The sequence below is a fragment of the Curcuma longa genome, chromosome 4 (assembly GCF_044706935.1).
Source record: "Curcuma longa cultivar G26 ecotype Majalengka, Jawa Barat chromosome 4, ITB_CL_G26_1.1, whole genome shotgun sequence".
Classification (NCBI taxonomy): Eukaryota; Viridiplantae; Streptophyta; class Magnoliopsida; order Zingiberales; family Zingiberaceae; genus Curcuma; species Curcuma longa.
Genome location: NC_133864.1, coordinates 12310895 through 12328414, shown reverse-complemented (window position 1 = coordinate 12328414; position 17520 = coordinate 12310895). Strand labels below are relative to the sequence as shown.

The 17520-nt window shown below is 37.6% G+C and overlaps 3 protein-coding genes and 1 non-coding gene across 5 annotated transcripts; 3 read left to right on the top strand and 1 right to left on the bottom strand.

Moving 5' to 3' along the window:
• Window positions 1-306: 306 nt before the first annotated feature.
• LOC141826767 (trans-cinnamate 4-monooxygenase-like) lies at window positions 307-2652 on the top strand. The gene is made up of 3 exons (XM_074714066.1): window positions 307-1143; window positions 1250-1380; window positions 1739-2652. Exons 1-3 carry the CDS (start codon window positions 359-361, stop codon window positions 2332-2334), a joined length of 1512 nt encoding a protein of 503 aa, XP_074570167.1. The 5' UTR covers window positions 307-358; the 3' UTR covers window positions 2335-2652.
• A 1351-nt stretch (window positions 2653-4003) lies between these two features.
• Window positions 4004-4131, bottom strand: LOC141828731 (U6atac minor spliceosomal RNA). Its single transcript, XR_012601822.1, has one exon. It is a non-coding gene; the product is annotated as a U6atac minor spliceosomal RNA (small nuclear RNA).
• A 5152-nt stretch (window positions 4132-9283) lies between these two features.
• Window positions 9284-10054, top strand: LOC141828239 (bZIP transcription factor 44-like). The gene has a single exon (XM_074715628.1). It carries the CDS (start codon window positions 9400-9402, stop codon window positions 9865-9867), a length of 468 nt encoding a protein of 155 aa, XP_074571729.1. The 5' UTR covers window positions 9284-9399; the 3' UTR covers window positions 9868-10054.
• A 304-nt stretch (window positions 10055-10358) lies between these two features.
• On the top strand, window positions 10359-15673 carry LOC141827579 (large ribosomal subunit protein uL16). 2 transcript variants are annotated; one of them, XM_074714867.1, is made up of 4 exons: window positions 10359-10413; window positions 14384-14885; window positions 15109-15190; window positions 15417-15673. In XM_074714867.1, the coding sequence occupies exons 1-4, from the start codon at window positions 10404-10406 to the stop codon at window positions 15495-15497; spliced, it is 675 nt and encodes a 224-aa protein (XP_074570968.1). In that variant the 5' UTR covers window positions 10359-10403; the 3' UTR covers window positions 15498-15673. The 2 variants fall into 2 exon arrangements, with proteins under 2 accessions (XP_074570968.1, XP_074570969.1); XM_074714868.1 differs by having other exon boundaries at window positions 10412-10467.
• The last annotated feature ends 1847 nt before the right edge of the window (window positions 15674-17520 follow it).

Genomic DNA, 17520 nt, shown 5'->3' with positions numbered 1-17520 from the left:
TCTAATTTTTAAATATCCGAATATTTTACTAATATAAAAAAATCTTTAAAAAAATTTAAGATAATAAATTATATATATATATATATATATATATATTAATTTAAACGGAGCATCTTAATATTAAAATAAAAAATCTTTTAAGATACTTCAATATTAATCGAAGCACACCTTACTCAACCGACACGCATTCCACCCTCCCTTACCGGTTCCCTCCCACCTACCCGTCGCCTTTCCATCCGATACATCTCTTTCTTCGACCAACCCCCTTCCCTTCTGCCCTTTAACCCTTCTATAAATTTCCTTCGATCTTTACTCCTCCCAAGCTCCATCCAGATCTGATCCCTCCAGTTCTGTTGCCATGGATCTTCTCCTGCTGGAGAAGGGCCTTTTGGGCCTCTTTGCCGCCGTCACGCTCGCCATCGTCGTCTCCAAGCTCCGAGGCAAGCACTTCAAGCTTCCTCCCGGTCCCCTCCCCGTGCCTGTCTTCGGGAACTGGCTCCAGGTGGGCGACGATCTCAACCACCGAAACCTCACCGATCTCGCGAAGCGTTTCGGCCACATCCTCCTCCTCCGCATGGGCGTCCGGAACTTGGTGGTCGTCTCCTCGCCGGAGCTCGCGCGCGAGGTCCTCCACGCGCAGGGTGTTGAGTTCGGCTCCCGCACCCGTAACGTCGTTTTTGACATCTTCACCGGCAAGGGCCAGGACATGGTCTTCACCGTCTACGGCGACCACTGGCGCAAGATGCGGCGGATCATGACCGTGCCCTTCTTTACCAGCAAGGTGGTGCAGCAGAACCGGCAGGGGTGGGAGGAGGAGGCGCGCCAGGTGGTGGAAGATGTGAAGAAGGACGCCAAGGCCGCCACCGAGGGAGTCGTGCTCCGCCGCCGCCTGCAGCTCATGATGTACAACAACATGTATCGGATCATGTTCAACTACCGTTTCCAAAGCATGGATGACCCCCTCTTCAACAAGCTCAAGGCGGCCAACGGCGAGCGCAGCCGCCTCGCCCAGAGCTTCGATTACAATTATGGTGATTTCATCCCCATCTTGAGACCCTTCCTTAGGGGCTATCTCAAGAAGTGCCAGGATCTCAAGGAAAGCCGTCTCAGTCTCTTCGACGACCACTTTGTAGCCCAGAAAAAGTAAGTATAATCTACTTGTTCTCGTTGCCATGTTATTTTGAGATTATATGTTCTGGAAGGCATTCGATCAATGTACGCTAATTTGTTTACGATTCGAATCGAGCAGGAAGATGATGGAGGAAATGGGATCCAAGATGGAGCTCAACTGCGCCATTGATCACATCTTGGATGCGGAGAGGAGAGGGGAGATAAACTACGACAACGTTCTCTACATAGTCGAGAACATCAATGTTGCAGGTTCTTATCAATCACCACTGCTCTTTACCATCGCAATTGTAGTTTCCTACAGAAAATGGAGAATTTCTCTGCAATTTTAGGGCAAGCCCATCGTAGACAAAAGAAAAGGATGACCTCATATTAATTATCTTGCATAATACAAGTTGCTGTCTCATCTGGAAAAAGTAGCTAATTCATAATTGAGTTATTGAATCATGTGGTAGCTAGACAACTATTTGGCAATTTCCCAGTGCTTAGCTTCCAGGAAATTTCTTCCAGGAAATTTCTAATGGTCATGCATTCTGTTTGGATAAGAATTCCCTCTTGAAATTGTTAATTGATTGTTCATTTTAAATGATTGAGTACCATGTGAGTGCAGCCATCGAGACTACATTGTGGTCGATCGAATGGGGTGTGGCGGAGTTGGTGAACCATCCGGAGATTCAGCGGAAGCTTCGGGCAGAGCTCGACACGGTGCTGGGACCAGGGGTGCCGATCACGGAGCCGGACATCCAGAGGCTGCCTTACTTGCAGGCGGTGATCAAGGAGACCCTCCGGCTGCGCATGGCCATTCCCCTCCTCGTCCCCCACATGAACCTCCACGACGCCAAGCTCGGCGGCTACGACATCCCGGCCGAGAGCAAGATACTGGTCAACGCCTGGTGGCTCGCCAACAACCCCGCCCACTGGAAGAAGCCCGAGGAGTTCCGCCCGGAGCGCTTCCTGGAGGAGGAGGCCAAGGTGGAGGCCAACGGCAACGACTTCCGCTACCTGCCCTTCGGCGTCGGCCGCCGTAGCTGCCCGGGCATCATTCTTGCGCTGCCCATCCTCAGCATCACCCTCGGCCGCCTCGTCCAGAACTTCGAGCTGCTGCCGCCGCCGGGGACCAAGCAGGTCGACACCGCTGAGAAGGGCGGTCAATTCAGCCTCCACATCCTCAAGCACTCCACCGTCGTCTGCAAACCCAGGGCATGAGATATCATTCTCATCTCAAATTGATGGATTGGGTGCATTCTTAGCTTCTGATATTTAGTAATCGTGCTCTTCTTGGTCAACCGCGCAGCGATCTTGTTCCTGATTCGGGGCATTCTATTCCATTACGATTTCATAAAGAGCCTCATGAATGGTTTGTTTCTTGGAACTTAATTTTGTGAAGACCGAGAGCTCTCAACAAATAAAAACTACAATAATCAATTGTGAAAGCAAGTTGGGCAAAATGTTTTCTTTGTTAACGTCAAAATGTAATATCTAGGAAATGTTTTCTTTAAATCTTTGGTTTGAGTTGGAAGAAAATGAGGTGTGTGGTGGCTCTTGTTTGTTGGACAGCAACCAGTGACCCGACTGGAGTAGGTAAGCCGTATACGGAAGTTAGATTGGGGCGGGTGAGCTAGACCTGAAGAAAGCATTTTCTAAGATATTATTGGTCTCAAAGAACCATTCCTCTTCTCGCATATAACTGCTTAGATGCTTTTATGTGGGGTAGGATATAACGTAGTTATAAAATATTTAGAGAAATAATAATAAAATTTTAATTTTAATTTTAAATGAGATAAATATGTTTCGAATTTATATAATAGGTGAATTAAAATAAAATCGATTATTTCTGAAATTAATGGGGTAAAATTTTAACATTTGAATTATTAAATTAAATAACTTACTATACTTATAGATTGTCTTATCCATCGTGTTATTACAACTTACAAGCATTTTGTAAATCAACATTTGCTTGGCGTAATGATAAGTAAATTAGAAGTTAAGAGTTTAAATTCAAATAATAATATCATTGTTGGAAGAATTTAAAATTTAAAATTTATTATTTTTAACCTCAAATGAAGAATAGTATAATATAATACAAATGTTAGACAAATAGAATTTGTACATTTACGCTTTCAAAATGTTCTGATGTGAATAATGTCAAATGCTTGTACATTCTCTATTTCAATACCAGCTGTGTGACAGTGTGAGTTTCATTTTCATATGACGGGCGTACAGTGTATGAGTCTGTACGCTGTCCGGGGCACAACATAAATGGCGAGGCATGAGTTACATAAATCCAACGGTTAATGTTGGACCATTTTATACTTTCTAAATTTATTTTGACAGTGAGTGAAAATTTTTTATAGAATTGGATAGGTCATCTTCAAAATTAATCAGTTTAAAAAGTTCAATAATTGATTTAAAAAAAGGACCGTATGCGGTCGTCTTGCCGCTCGTGATGATTTAAACAATCAAACCAATTAATATATAATTTAAGCTGAATAACTTGAATTGTGTTACTAGGTATTCATGGTAGACTCAGTAGAGTTGCCTCGTCTGCTTCGTATTGCTCATCTCACATAATCTGTTTAGTTGGCTTAGCTCATCTATATAACTCAACCACTTCACTTAACTTGTTTAGCAAATCTACCTTATCCAGTACTGGCTTGGCTAAGTTGCCTCTTGCTTAGTTAATCTTCAGCAAAAGGTGGAAGCAGTCACTCCAGCAGTTTCACACGATTGACCCATGATCATCTGTGAGAAGGTAAATCGAAAAGTTGTAGTTGACCACTACGGAAAAAGGTATTGCCTCAGCTTCATTAAAATTTGACCATTACTCACTTCAGCAAATCTGTCCCACAGTCACGAATTCAACCATGCTCTGGGGATAAAAAATTAGATAAAGATCCACCGAAGCGGGGAGCCTAATTAACCGTATGCGCTAACAGAAAAGCCCGAAGGGCGTTCCCGTCCCTGTCAAGGGAGATGCCAACCATCTCTCCTTTCTATGAACACCTCTTGCTGAGTTAATCTATCGACTTGGTTCGATTGCTTAATTAATTCAATCAACTCATTCAACTTGACCATATACATCAATTTATTTGGTTCTCTTAACACATTCCACCTATAGGCTATAGAGTCGTTCAATCTATCCATCCAAAATGGCTTGTACAATTTGGCTAGCCGATTCAATCGATGTGGCCTGCTAGGCCATTTGCTTCGGTCCTCGACCCACCTCATCTATTATTATATATATATATATATATATATATATATATATATATATATATATATTAAACAAAAAAAAACTGAACATTGAACGTTTATTTTATAGAATAATATAATAAACTAAACACACCATTAATTCCTTAGATTTGAGCTCCACATCAATTTGGAGATGCCCTCATACTCCGAGCCAAAAGTACTCATACTGCATGCTCCATGATTGGCACTTAATGTAATTAGATAGTTCCAAACATGTTCCTTTCTCTTTCACAAACTTAAGCACAGTAAATTCTCATCCTCCTCACAGGCCACAAAGTGTTCTTGATGCAATAATTGAATAAAAATTTCTCAGTAACCATCAGTGCAAGTTTAAGTGATCATAAGTAGCTGTATGGAATGAAAGTACCTTGCTGCAGTGGTCATTACACTGCACATGCATGCTGCACTATCTGGAGAGGAGGACTAGCCAAGTAGTCTTTGGTGGTGGAGGTGATGGTTGCCTAAGGTGGTCACTGATGATAAAGAATGTTGTAGTGTTTGTCAAATCTTGGAAAAAAGATTGACATATTGCCATGTGAAGGATTGCTCATTTGTGGTGTGTGTGTGTGTGTGTGGAAGGCCAAAGAAAGGTGATAACCTGCAGCACTGCTTGTTGTGCGAGAGAAGGCAAAGTTTGAGTTGATGTTACAGAAAATGCTGCTCCATGTTGCAAGTGGTTTCATGCGTCTCCATATCAGATAAAAAGAGTGGAATGAGAAGCTTTATTTCATATCAAGCCTTTTGATAAAACGAGGACCTCAGTACTCGTCTGAAGTATCAAGATGGATCACAAAGTAAGATATAGAGTGCTTTCCTCTTTGTTGCAGAAGATTCAAAGGTTCCACTTTCCTCTTAGTCGATAGCAATTTCGAGAAAGTTGTCAGTAAGGTCTTGTTTCTTCCATTCTTTTTTTTAGTTAATCACACATATATGCTTCCTATGTATAATCTGCATTGGTGTAGTGTATGTTTCAGGAGAGACTAGTATCGCTAAAAACCTTTAACAACCCCACAAATCTAATCAAATCCCTTTTTCTTTGGTGTACCACACTCAAAACTCCTGCTGTTGATCAGATTCAAGAAGAAAGTTAAAGATTCCAAAGCACTAAGCAGCAATCCCCACAACTCGGGGTTGGTCAGACAATTGGCATAAAGCAAATTTAAAGTTCCCAAGAGAGAGCTCTTCGTGAAGAAGGCAAACATTACACAAAAAAAAACCTTTAGTAAATTTAAATAGGCATCTCCAATCGGTATAGAGCTCTAAATGATTTTTTAAAAATAATTTCTAGTATATCATATCAAATATATAAAAATTTATCACTCTCTCCACAATAAAAAAAAAAACTCTATATAAATTTTAAATCTCATTGTTAATTAATTATTAGTCCCACTCACATGATTAATTTCGAGAGAAAAAAATAATTTTAAAATTTCACTATCGTTCTTAAACTAAAAACCTCAAATCTCATGTCTACGATTTAAACTTTTTTTGTTCAATTTTTTAATTTCACAAATCTCTCTGATACGAGTGTCATGGATGACATGACTTCTTTCGGAAGTAAAGATCAAAAGTCAAGCGAAGGTTAAATTTCAAACTGACCTAGCAAGACAAGTCAACATGAATCTGGAAGAAACGATATCACAAGGGTGAGATAGTTGTCGCCTCCGATTCGGACTGTACTTTGGGCTCAAGCATTGGTTCAGTCTGGACCTCACTTGGACCTCCAAAGCAATGTCATCCAACCCCAAAACCTCATCTCGACTGTTTCAATCTTGACCATGCATCTCGGTTTCGGCCATCGGTTTTGACTATCTTGATCTCGGCCATCTCAGTCTCGGCCATCTCGATCTCGGTGATCTCGATCTCGACCGTCTCAATCTCGGCCGTCATAATTTCGGCCATCGCGGTCTCGGCCATCTAGGTCTCAATCATCTCGTCTCGCCCACCACCCTCTGCCTTACACAGAAACTATCAAAATTCTCCCAAGCGTACATTACCTACAAAGGGGTTAGGATGGTTATGTGATTGTCAGACCTGATCCCCTGGATATTCTCGTACCTGTGCATAAAGCCAAAAGGTAAGAATAATCAACGACTGCCGCACCGAAGGGCAGTTACGAGGCTGGAAGACTTGGGGGGTGTTTGGTTTTAAGTTGTATTTTTTCAATGGAAAGTTGGGGTTGAAAATATGTAAATGTATAGTTGGGGTTGAGAAAAGGTTGAGAAAATGTAAATGTAAATGATCGTGTTTGGTGAATATGAGATTGAGTTGTATTTTGGATGTCCATTTACTTATTTACCCTTACTAAAAACTTGAAAAAATCCTTATATATTTTTTACAAGGGTAGATGTGTAATTTGAACTTTCAAGTTGGCAAAAAGGACCTCCACAGGTCCTTTTTACCAACCCCCAATTTCCAGTTATCCCAACCCCATATGTACATTCACCATCTAAACACAAACACCCATATGATGTCCATTGCACAAATTTCAAGAACTCAACTGAACATTTACATCTGGGGAACCTTAAACCAAACACCCCCTTGGTCATCTAGATGTCATATGTTAGGATCTCAAGTTGACAATCGTTACACGTTAGAGCCCATTTTTTAAAGTCTCGACTAGTGATCTCTCTCAAGTTGACGAGAATAAACGTTATTCATGAGTATATATATAAACCCTTCGTAAGGTATGAACGAGAGACTCTCTCTCCCTCTCAACAGTTTTGGCAACTTCATACATTTGTCTTTTTCTTCTTTTGCACTTCTATTTTTTTCTTCCACGAAATACTAATTTGAGCGTTAGAGTGGTCTGCCGAGACTCTCCAACACCTTTCTTTTCTCCTTCGAGCTCTGTTAAAAAGTCGCACCCGTTAAATCATTCATTGATTGATGACTTGACCCTCTACGATATCTCATCGGAACACTCTCTAAAAACCTTACATCGGACAAGCCTTAGAAAGGGAAGTACAATTTCCCATCTATTTTTGTTATTATTTTTTATTGTAATATCAATCTGTCATCAACTAAATGTCCCAACCTTTTGCCAATTCTCCAGAAAAGTTCTTTGCAGAATTGTATTTGAATACTAATTACTATATAACCTCATTGGCGTATAGAAAGGAATGTTACTAACATTAACTAAGTAGCATAATTAAAGTGTTGTTCAGCTTTATGCTGGGGTCTCAAAACACTCAACAAACAGAAAGATCCGACTCTTAAATGCGCTCCTTACTTTACTTCATAGCAAGCTTGACTTGGATTAACGTATTGGTGGAGAACGAAAAAAAATTTCTAAAAGCAAAATGATCTCATAGTGCATGAAGATTCCATTTTGAGTGCCTTTGATTTGTCTCCACTCCAGGGGTCTTGTTTGTTCAGAGGATATTCTTTTGTTATTCCACCTCTATGGTAATGTATAAGTGCCTGACCATGTTTATAGGTGCCAAAGAGAAGGAAATAAGGGGAAAACTTTAGTGCCGTAGAATATTATTGTAGTGGTCTTTTTATTTCTTTTAATTGAACTTTGCAAGGCATCTCGTAATGTTGCATGAACCATGAAGGCTGAACCCAGTAATTATACATGCTGATCATCCACAAATAATTAAGCTACAAGTATATATCATACTTGGTAGCTGCCAAAGAAGGAAGAATAACATCAACAAAATACAAGAAAAGAGCATCTTGTGCATCAAAAAGATATGGACGATCTGTTTACTTTAACATAGGTAAGCAGCGGCATATATAGTCTTGCTCCTTCATTCGACACGTGATCAAAAAGATGACTTCACAGGTCACTCTTAGTCACCACTCAAACACAAGATAGCGAAGCTAGCTAGCCTTGTTCACTGACTTCGCCTTGAAGTATTTGGCCATCAAGGTTTGTTTAGAGTTGCACGAGAGATCTTAATGTAAAGTGATTTCTCCATCACTGTCGTCTTTGTACTTGAGCTGATAAAAAGTCTCCTTCACATCAAACCACTTTTCTCTTCTTCAAAACCTGAATAAGTTGTTTTTCCTTCGGTCAGAAGAATTGATCCAAATCTTGATGGTAGCAAAGCAAAGCTGTTAGAGTATAGCACCATCAGAGAATATATATGATGGGCACTTTAATTGATTACTAGGCAGGACCTAATTAGTGGTCTGCAAGTGGGACTACCTAAGCCATCCTTCAAAAGGCTGGTGTAGGACTCTTGTCCCCTTAATTATCAATCTTTATAAGAATTAAATAGGGAAATTAAAATGTTGTGGGAGTGGGAGTGCTCTTATGCGCTGTTGGTTACTTCCACATTTACAAAAGGCAGTCCCAGTCTACAAAAGCATGAGAATCTTGGCAGTGTTTGAACATGTTCTTTACCTACTTGATTGAGAAACAAAGCAAAATATTTACTGTCCAAAATGAAAGCTTGACCCGCAAAGACCTATTACTGAATTAATCTTGATCAAGTGATTGCTATTCTAACACACTAGTCACTGTTGTAGGATGCCTTACTGGAATGCCAATGTTGAGTCAACTTCTACTATTCTAATATTTCTCTTATCTCTTTCCTCTTTCTTGGTCCCCATTTTTCTCTATAAATACTAGCGACTCCTAATGTTACAATTCCCTTTCCTCCTTCCCTTCTCCTGATTTCCTTAGTTTTTCTTAAGATTCCGCTATTCTTCTCCAAGTTAGACTCTTCTCTCTCTCTGCAAAACACAAAGTTCTATCTACTGTTTAATAGTCTCCGTTAAATTTTCTTTTTAGTTATTTGTCCATCACATGCATCATCACTGTCTGTTCATGTTTCTGTGAGTAAAATTGACCCGTCTTGTTTATGATAAGCAATATTCTTCATCGCATGACCAATCTCGCACAATCCTTCTCCGTTGTCTTCCTTTACTGGTTCTATGTTTTCCATGATCTTTGAGTTGATCACTGGAGCCTGCACATCTCTGCCTGTGACTCTTAGCTTTCTCTTGTCATAATTCCACTATAGTCTTTCCTAAAACGATTTCTCTACTGTAAAACTCCAAATTCCAATGGCTTCTCCTGATGGGACTTCTTCCGGCTCCTCTCTGCTCCATAACTTGGGTTCCGACGAAGACCTTCAGTCTCTCATGGAGCAGAAGAAGCGCAAACGAATGATATCGAATCGCGAGTCCGCAAGGCGATCAAGGATGCGCAAGCAGAAGCAACTGTCGGATTTGATAACAGAGTTGAGCCAGCTGAAGAAGGAGAACAGCCAGATCATAATGCTCTTGAGCATCACCACACAGCGCCGCGCTGCCATGGAGGCCGAGAACTCTATCCTCATGGCTCAGGTGATGGAGCTCAGCTACGCACTCGAATCACTCAATGAAATAGCACACAGCATGAGAGGAAGCAATCTCAGCAGCAATATGTCGATGTGGGATGGGCCTCAGCTCACGGATAGCTTTATGAGTCCATGGAACTTGAGACATATAAATCAACCTATCATGGCTTCAGCGGAGGACATGCTTTACTAGTGACAGGGAGCTTATCGAAGCAATACGTGCATGACTAGAAACCTGGTCCTTGATCATGAGCAGTGGTGTCTGTCAAGTCTAATTTGCTTTGTGAGATAGTGTTTTTATCTATCGCAATCTGCAAGATTGTGCTGTCGTTTTAAGCTTTATCATGTTCCATTCTGTCATTGATCTTGCCAAGACAGTGAAGATCGTTAATTAGTGCATGCGTTTTAAGCTTCAACTTTGTGCAAAGCTACTATATATCTCTCGCTTGCTGAAACAAGATTCTAAGGGATGAGCTATATTTACAAGAGTTGCTAAATTTTTTTGTTATATTCAAAAACAAAATATTTGGATGAAGAATTTGTGATGAATTGATACATTTAAAAAGAAACAATTCAATGGATCTTGTCTGGGTCCTGTTGCAGCCCATTTGCTGTTATGGGCCATTTGGTACTAAACCGATGGTTTAATTTGTGCCTAGGGTTTCCTCTCTCCTTCCACTACCCTGGTTTGTTGTAGGCCTTGATCCTGTGCTTTTCTTCGTCGCAGCAATGGGCAGGCGTAAGCTTTCTCATTCTATCTGATCCTCTTCGGTGTCCTCTGCTTTCTAGTGGAGTATAGCTTTCATATGTCAATCTTCATTGATTTTTTTTCTGAAAAAAATGGAATTTTCTGTGTTTATTGATCATCTCTTCTATGGGCTAGTTTTCGGTTACAGGAGGCATTTTAACATGTTGAATAAAGTTCAATAGATCGTTTTGCCTGACATGAAATCAGGCGGATCTACTTTAAACTTCATTTAGTTGTATACGGTCTATCGTTTGCGTCGTTCTGTTCTTGCGTACTCGCCTTATTTTACCTTTTTTTATCAGAAAAATTATGTTCACAGTATGGAAATAAATATGATAAGTAGATTATGTTTTCCATTGTTGTTCGAACCGTGCTGTTTTGGTCGTAATCGACTTGGTAATGTGCATTTGATACCATCGTATCTATGTAAAATCTATCGTATATGAAATGTTACTACTACTGTCTACTGGTCGGCATCTGTATCATAGTTGTAAGATACATATCTGGGGATTATCTTTAATTTCACTTGTAGCATATGTAATATCAAGGAAAAAGTGAATCTTTTTGTTATTCAGAGTGCCTCCTTTTACTTACTAAACATATTAATGGGTTTATTACATACATATACCTCGTTTATATTATGATTTTCCAACATTATAGTTTTTTAAAAATTTCCAATCATGACTAGAGGTGGGGTTAACTGTCATACGTTGAGAAATAGATGCTCAGTGATTTTTTAAGAAGACTATGAGATTGTCATTCCTCATTTATTTTTAGTAGGAGTAAGTGATGCATAGACCTTCACCATCTGATGAGAGCAATACACAAAGGGTGATTCATAGGATCATTAGAAGTGATTCATTATGTTTTAAGACCAAAAAGAAAATTTGGTTTAGATATAGTTTGTCACACTTGGGTGTAGTGTTAAATGAGCAAAAGTTCTCACACCATAGGTTGGGTAAGAATAAAAATTATAGGAAAATTAATAGTCTAAGATTTGGAACATGGAATATAGGAACCCTTACTGGTAAAACAATGGAGGTAGTAGATACGATGATTAGAAGAAGAATTAGTATTTTGTGTGTACAAGAGACAAAATGGGTAGGCGAAAAGGCAAAGTTAATAGAGAACTCGGGTTATAAGTTATGGTACACAGGGAAGAGTAAAACAAGAAATGGAGTTGGTGTTATTGTAGATAGTTCGTTAAAGGATGAAGTTGTAGGAGTAAATAGAAAGGGGGATAGAATTATAGCTCTCAAAATAGTAGTGGAGAAAGACACTATAAATGTAATTAGTGTATATGCACCTCAAGCAGGATTAGATGAAAATACTAAATCAAAGTTTTGGGATGACCTAGATGAAGTATTACAAAATATTCCATCAAATGAAATGGTTTTAATAGGAGGTGATCTAAATGGACATGTTGGAGTGAAAAATGAGGAATATGAGAGGGTGCATGGGGATTATGGGTTTGGAACAAGAAATGAGGAAGGTAAAACTATACTGGATTTTGCGATAGCATATGATCTTATACTAGCTAATACGTTTTTTAAGAAAAGAGAAGAACACTTGATCACATTTAAAAGCGGGAATAATAAATCGCAAATTGACTTTCTTATGGTTAGGAAGAGGGATAGAAAGATTTGTAAAGATTGTAAGGTCATTCCTGGAGAAAGTTTAACAATCCAACATAGGTTAGTAGTATTGGATATACGTCTTAAGCATAATATCCATAAAAAGAAAATATCCACTACTCCTAGAATTAAGTGGTGGAAGTTGAAGGATGAGAAACAAAACATATTTAAGGAGAAGGTAGAAGGACAAGTATTAGGTGAAGTATACGGTGACCCTACTACGACATGGGATAAAATGGTATCAAAGTTGAAAATAATAGCCAAAAGTATACTCGGCGAGTCAAAGGGGTATGTACCACCAAGTAAAGAATCTTGGTGGTGGAATGAGAAAGTACAGGAAAAAGTGAAGGAAAAACGAATAGCCTATAAGAAATTATATATTTGTAAGAATGAAGAAAATTTTAAAAAATATACATTAGCTAAGAAAGAGGCTAAAAAAGCAGTGAATGAAGCTAAAAATACAACTTTTGAGCAATTATATCGAAAATTGGATACAAAAGAAGGAGAAAAAGACATTTATAAAATAGCTAAAGTGAGAGAGAGGAAGACAAAAGATATTAGCCAAATAAGATGTATTAAAGATGAATGCAATAGGGTATTAGTAAATGATGGAGAAATAAAAGAGCGGTGGAAGAGGTATTTTCATCAACTTTTTAATGAAGGTGTAGGTGATCAACTTAACTTAGGTAATTTAAGCAGGTCAAATGAGTATAGAAATTTAAATTTTTATCGTAGAATTCAAATTTCAGAAGTAGAACAAGCTTTAAACGGAATGAAAAATGGAAAAGCCGTTGGACCAGATGATATCCCGATAGAGGTATGGAAGTGCTTAGGAAAACAAGGTATTGAATGACTTACAAAATTATTTAACATGATATTAAAAACAAAGAAAATGTCAGATCAATGGAGAGTAAGTACTCTAATTCCCTTATATAAGAATAAGGGGGACGTACAAAATTGTGCAAATTATAGGGGCATTAAATTAATGAGTCATACCATGAAACTTTGGGAAAGAGTAATAGAAAAACGATTAAGGAAAGAGACTATGGTCACCGAAAATCAATTTGGGTTTATGCCTGGTAGGTCGACAATAGAAGCTATACATCTTCTCAGGCAACTAATTGAAAAGTATCGGGGGCAAAAGCAAGATCTACATATGATATTTGTTGATTTAGAAAAAGCTTATGATAGAGTCCCAAGGGAAATTATATGGAGAATTCTAGAAAAGAGGGGTGTTAGCGTAGTATATATTGACCTAATTAAGGATATGTATGAGGAAGTAACGACTAGAGTGAAGACTTCAGGCGGATTAACTGAAGCATTTCCAATAAAGATAGGGTTACATCAAGGGTCAGCTCTAAGTCCTTATCTTTTTACACTAATCATGGATGAACTTACTGGACATATTCAAGATACCGTACCATGGTGCATGTTGTTTGCAGATGATATTGTATTGGTAGATGAGACACGTGAGGGAGTAAATGCTAAATTAGAATCTTGGCGAGAAACACTAGAAGAGAAAGGTTTTAGGCTTAGTAGAGTAAAGACAGAATATATGGAATTTAAGTTTAGCAATATTGAACGTAGTGAGACAAGTATTAAAATAGGAGATGATGAGTTGTCTGAAACTGAGAGTTTTAAATATTTAGGATCATTTTTGCAAGCCGATGGAGGGATTGAGAGAGATGTCTTACATAGAATACAAACAGGATGGTTGAAGTGGAGGAGAGCATCAGGTGTTTTATGTGATCGTAAAGTGCCTCTAAAACTTAAAGGAAAGTTCTATAAAACGGCAATTAGACCTGTCATGTTATATGACGCTGAATGTTGGGCTATGACTCGAGCACATGAGCAAAAGATGAGAGTTGCGGAGATGAGGATGTTAAGATGGATGTGTGGACATACGAAGATGGACAGAATAAGAAATGAGAGCATTAGAGAGAAAGTTGGAGTTGCATCTATTGAGGAAAAACTCCGTGAGACACGTTTAAGGTGGTACGGACATGTACTTAGACGACCGATAAATGCTCAAGTTAGGCGGTGTGAAACTATAACAAATACGCATATCAAACGAGGGCGAGGTAGACCAAAAAAGACTTGGTTAGCAACAATAAAACAAGATAAAATTTATTTAAATATAAATGATGATATAATAGGAGATAGAGCTCAATGGCGTAAAAGGATCCATATAGCCGACCCCACTTAGTGGGATAAGGCTTGGTTGTTGTTGTTGTTGTTGTTGTATATAGTTTGTCATTGAACTCATTGTTCAAATCACAATACTTTTGCTGGAAACATTAAAGACCTTATGGTTATTCTTCGTACAGGACCTGCACGTTGTTATCGTCAGATTAAGAACAAACCGTATCCTAAATCACGGTACTGCCGTGGTGTTCCTGATCCTAAGATTAGGATCTATGATGTTGGAATGAAGAAGAAAGGGGTTGATGAGTTTCCTTTCTGTGTTCACCTTGTGAGTTGGGAGAAGGAAAATGTTTCCAGTGAAGCTCTTGAGGCTGCACGCATTGCTTGCAATAAGTATATGACAAAATTTGCTGGGAAGGATGCTTTTCACCTACGAGTGAGAGTTCATCCTTTCCATGTTCTTCGTATCAACAAAATGCTTTCTTGTGCTGGAGCTGATAGGCTGCAGACTGGCATGAGGGGTGCCTTCGGGAAGCCTCAAGGGACATGCGCTAGGGTAAGTATTGGGCAAGTCCTTCTGTCTGTTCGCTGCAAGGACAACAATAGCCATAATGCTCAAGAAGCATTAAGGCGGGCCAAGTTCAAGTTCCCTGGCCGTCAAAAGATAATTGTCAGCGGAAAGTGGTAAGTATCTGAACGAAAACCCGAAGTTCAGATGATATCCCTTTGATTTCTATAAGGGCTTCCTTCAGGTTTCTATTATTATCCAATCTAATATCATATCTCTATAGTTCATGAACTACATTTTGCCTCTGATGCGACATAGACACCATTTTCAGGCCTTGAATGATCATTGGAGTTGTCATGTATGTTATTTTATCTGCTGACATTGTAAACTGGTTCTCAGGGGCTTTACTAAGTTCAACCGTGCTGACTATGTGAAATGGAAGAGCGAGAACAAGATAATGCCAGATGGTGTCAATGCCAAGGTATCTTCTGTTTCATATATACATTACTCATTCGATGCGATGAATTAACAACTTTGTTACCATAGTTTTGCATCTTCATCGCCCTCTTGCCATGCCGTGCGTTCAACTAACCTCTCAACTTTCCATTTGCTTGAAAAATAGAGTTACTATTTTGATATTTCATGATAATTCTGGCAAGCAAGCAACAAATGAATTTATATTCTTGTGAATGTGTTTGGCTGTGCAGCTGCTTGGATGCCATGGTCCACTGTCTAAACGTCAACCTGGAAGAGCTTTCTTACAGTCCAATTTAGCAGAAGCTTCTTAGAAACATACCTGAGAGATTCTGACCCATATTTATGATGAACAACCCTGTTACTCTCAAATTACTTTTGCAGGAAAATTCGTCCAGTTTTTTTGATCAGGTTGCGACTCTGAGGCATGTAATCACTTCTATCATTTCGCAATTTCACTTTCAGTGCTTGATGCTTCATATTCTTACTATTTTCCTGTTAATGGAATTCGACAAACATTGACAGGATTGTGTCGCTAATCTATAATTTAAATGTAGTTATAATATAATTTTATTAAAATTAAGTTATGCAGACGTAATAAATTTAAATTTATTTTGGAATTCATGTCAAAAGGATTCTAGTTCTATTCTAAAACTTCTCGTTTAAGTTTATTTGAAAATCTGTCTAGTTCTATTCAAAACTCTTGTCTCAATTAAGTTATTCTAAAATTTATTAGTTTTATATAAAGTCTGTATCAATTAAGATTATTCTAAAACTAACCACAATAGGTTTTTTAAACATCTGTCTCAATTTGTCTTTCTTGCCTTTATATTTCAATGAAGCAAGAATAGGATGTGGGGCAAAATGGATATAAAATATGATTGTTATAATAGTTTGCCTTTATATATATATAATCCATTTAATCATTTATTTATATACAAAAATAATTTAAAGAGATAAAAAAGATAAATGTACTCCTTATCCTAAGAATTTATCCACTACACTTTTTAAGAACTCTTCTGCAAGTTTACTGTGTCGTAACCAACTTCACTTTTTGAAAACTCAATGTATAGTTCCTGGGACATAATTGAGTTAGACGATGGAGTAAATTTATTGAAGTAAACAAGGATCGAATCTCAGCAAGATCGAGTTAATGTCTTTCCTCGTTGTGGTCAATTATAATTTTTTGATTTACTTCATCACAGATGATCGTGGGATCGATCGTGTGGCACCACTAAAATAGAAAAATTCTAAAAAATAATTTAATATTTAATTAATATAATACTAAATGGCATCAGCAATTAATCTTCAACATTATTTAAATTAATCAAATTATTCAATTTTATTATTATTAAATCCCCAACAACTCAAATTCACATTTTAATTATCTTTCTAATTCTTATTTAATGAATTAAAATTATTTTCTAATTCTTATTTAATGAATTAAAATTATTCTACATCAATCAATCAATCAAAACTTTTCCTATAATCTTTTAAATTAAAATATTTAATTAATCAACCCCGTTCTCTCTTCATTTCCCGTTGCTTTTCACGTGTAACATCAGCGAAAACTTCGGAAATTCAAAGTAAGAAAAAACTCAGCTAAGAACATCTCCAACCGATACTCTTTTACACCAATTTAATATAAAAGGAATATCAATTATTTTCCAATCGATATCCTATAATTTACACTAAAATAGTGTAAGTGAACAGTGCATTACCATCTTGGTACTGTACTGTTCACTTGCACCAAAATAGTATAAACTCAGCCTTTTGAATAAATTAATTTAATTTATAAATTTTATATATTATAAATTTATATTAATTATTAACTTAAATAAATAATATTTAAAATATTTATTATATTACTAAGATTATAAATATTTAAATTAGTTATTATGTATCCTAAAATATTAATTTTAATAATAATTATGATCATAATAAAAATATTTAATAAATTAATATGTATGTTAAAATTAATATGTATGTTGAATAATAAATTATAAGATGAAAAAATAGAATATTTTAAGTAATATTTTTTTTAGTGTGGAAAATGACGTGTATTGGTTGGAGTTGAAAATAAATTTGATGTTAAAATAATATTAAATTGATGTTAAAAATACATCAAAATTTTATTTTGTGGTCGGAGATAAACTAACAACTCTCGTATAGATATCTTGGCCGACAAAGATTGACGAGGCGTCGGTTTATTTTGATGTAGAAATCAAGGACGGATTCATAAATTAGAATTTGACAGGTGATCGATCAGTCTCTCAACGTCATTAATTCCCGTGCACATGCATCCACGCTTTTTAATTAATTTGCATGGAGTTACGT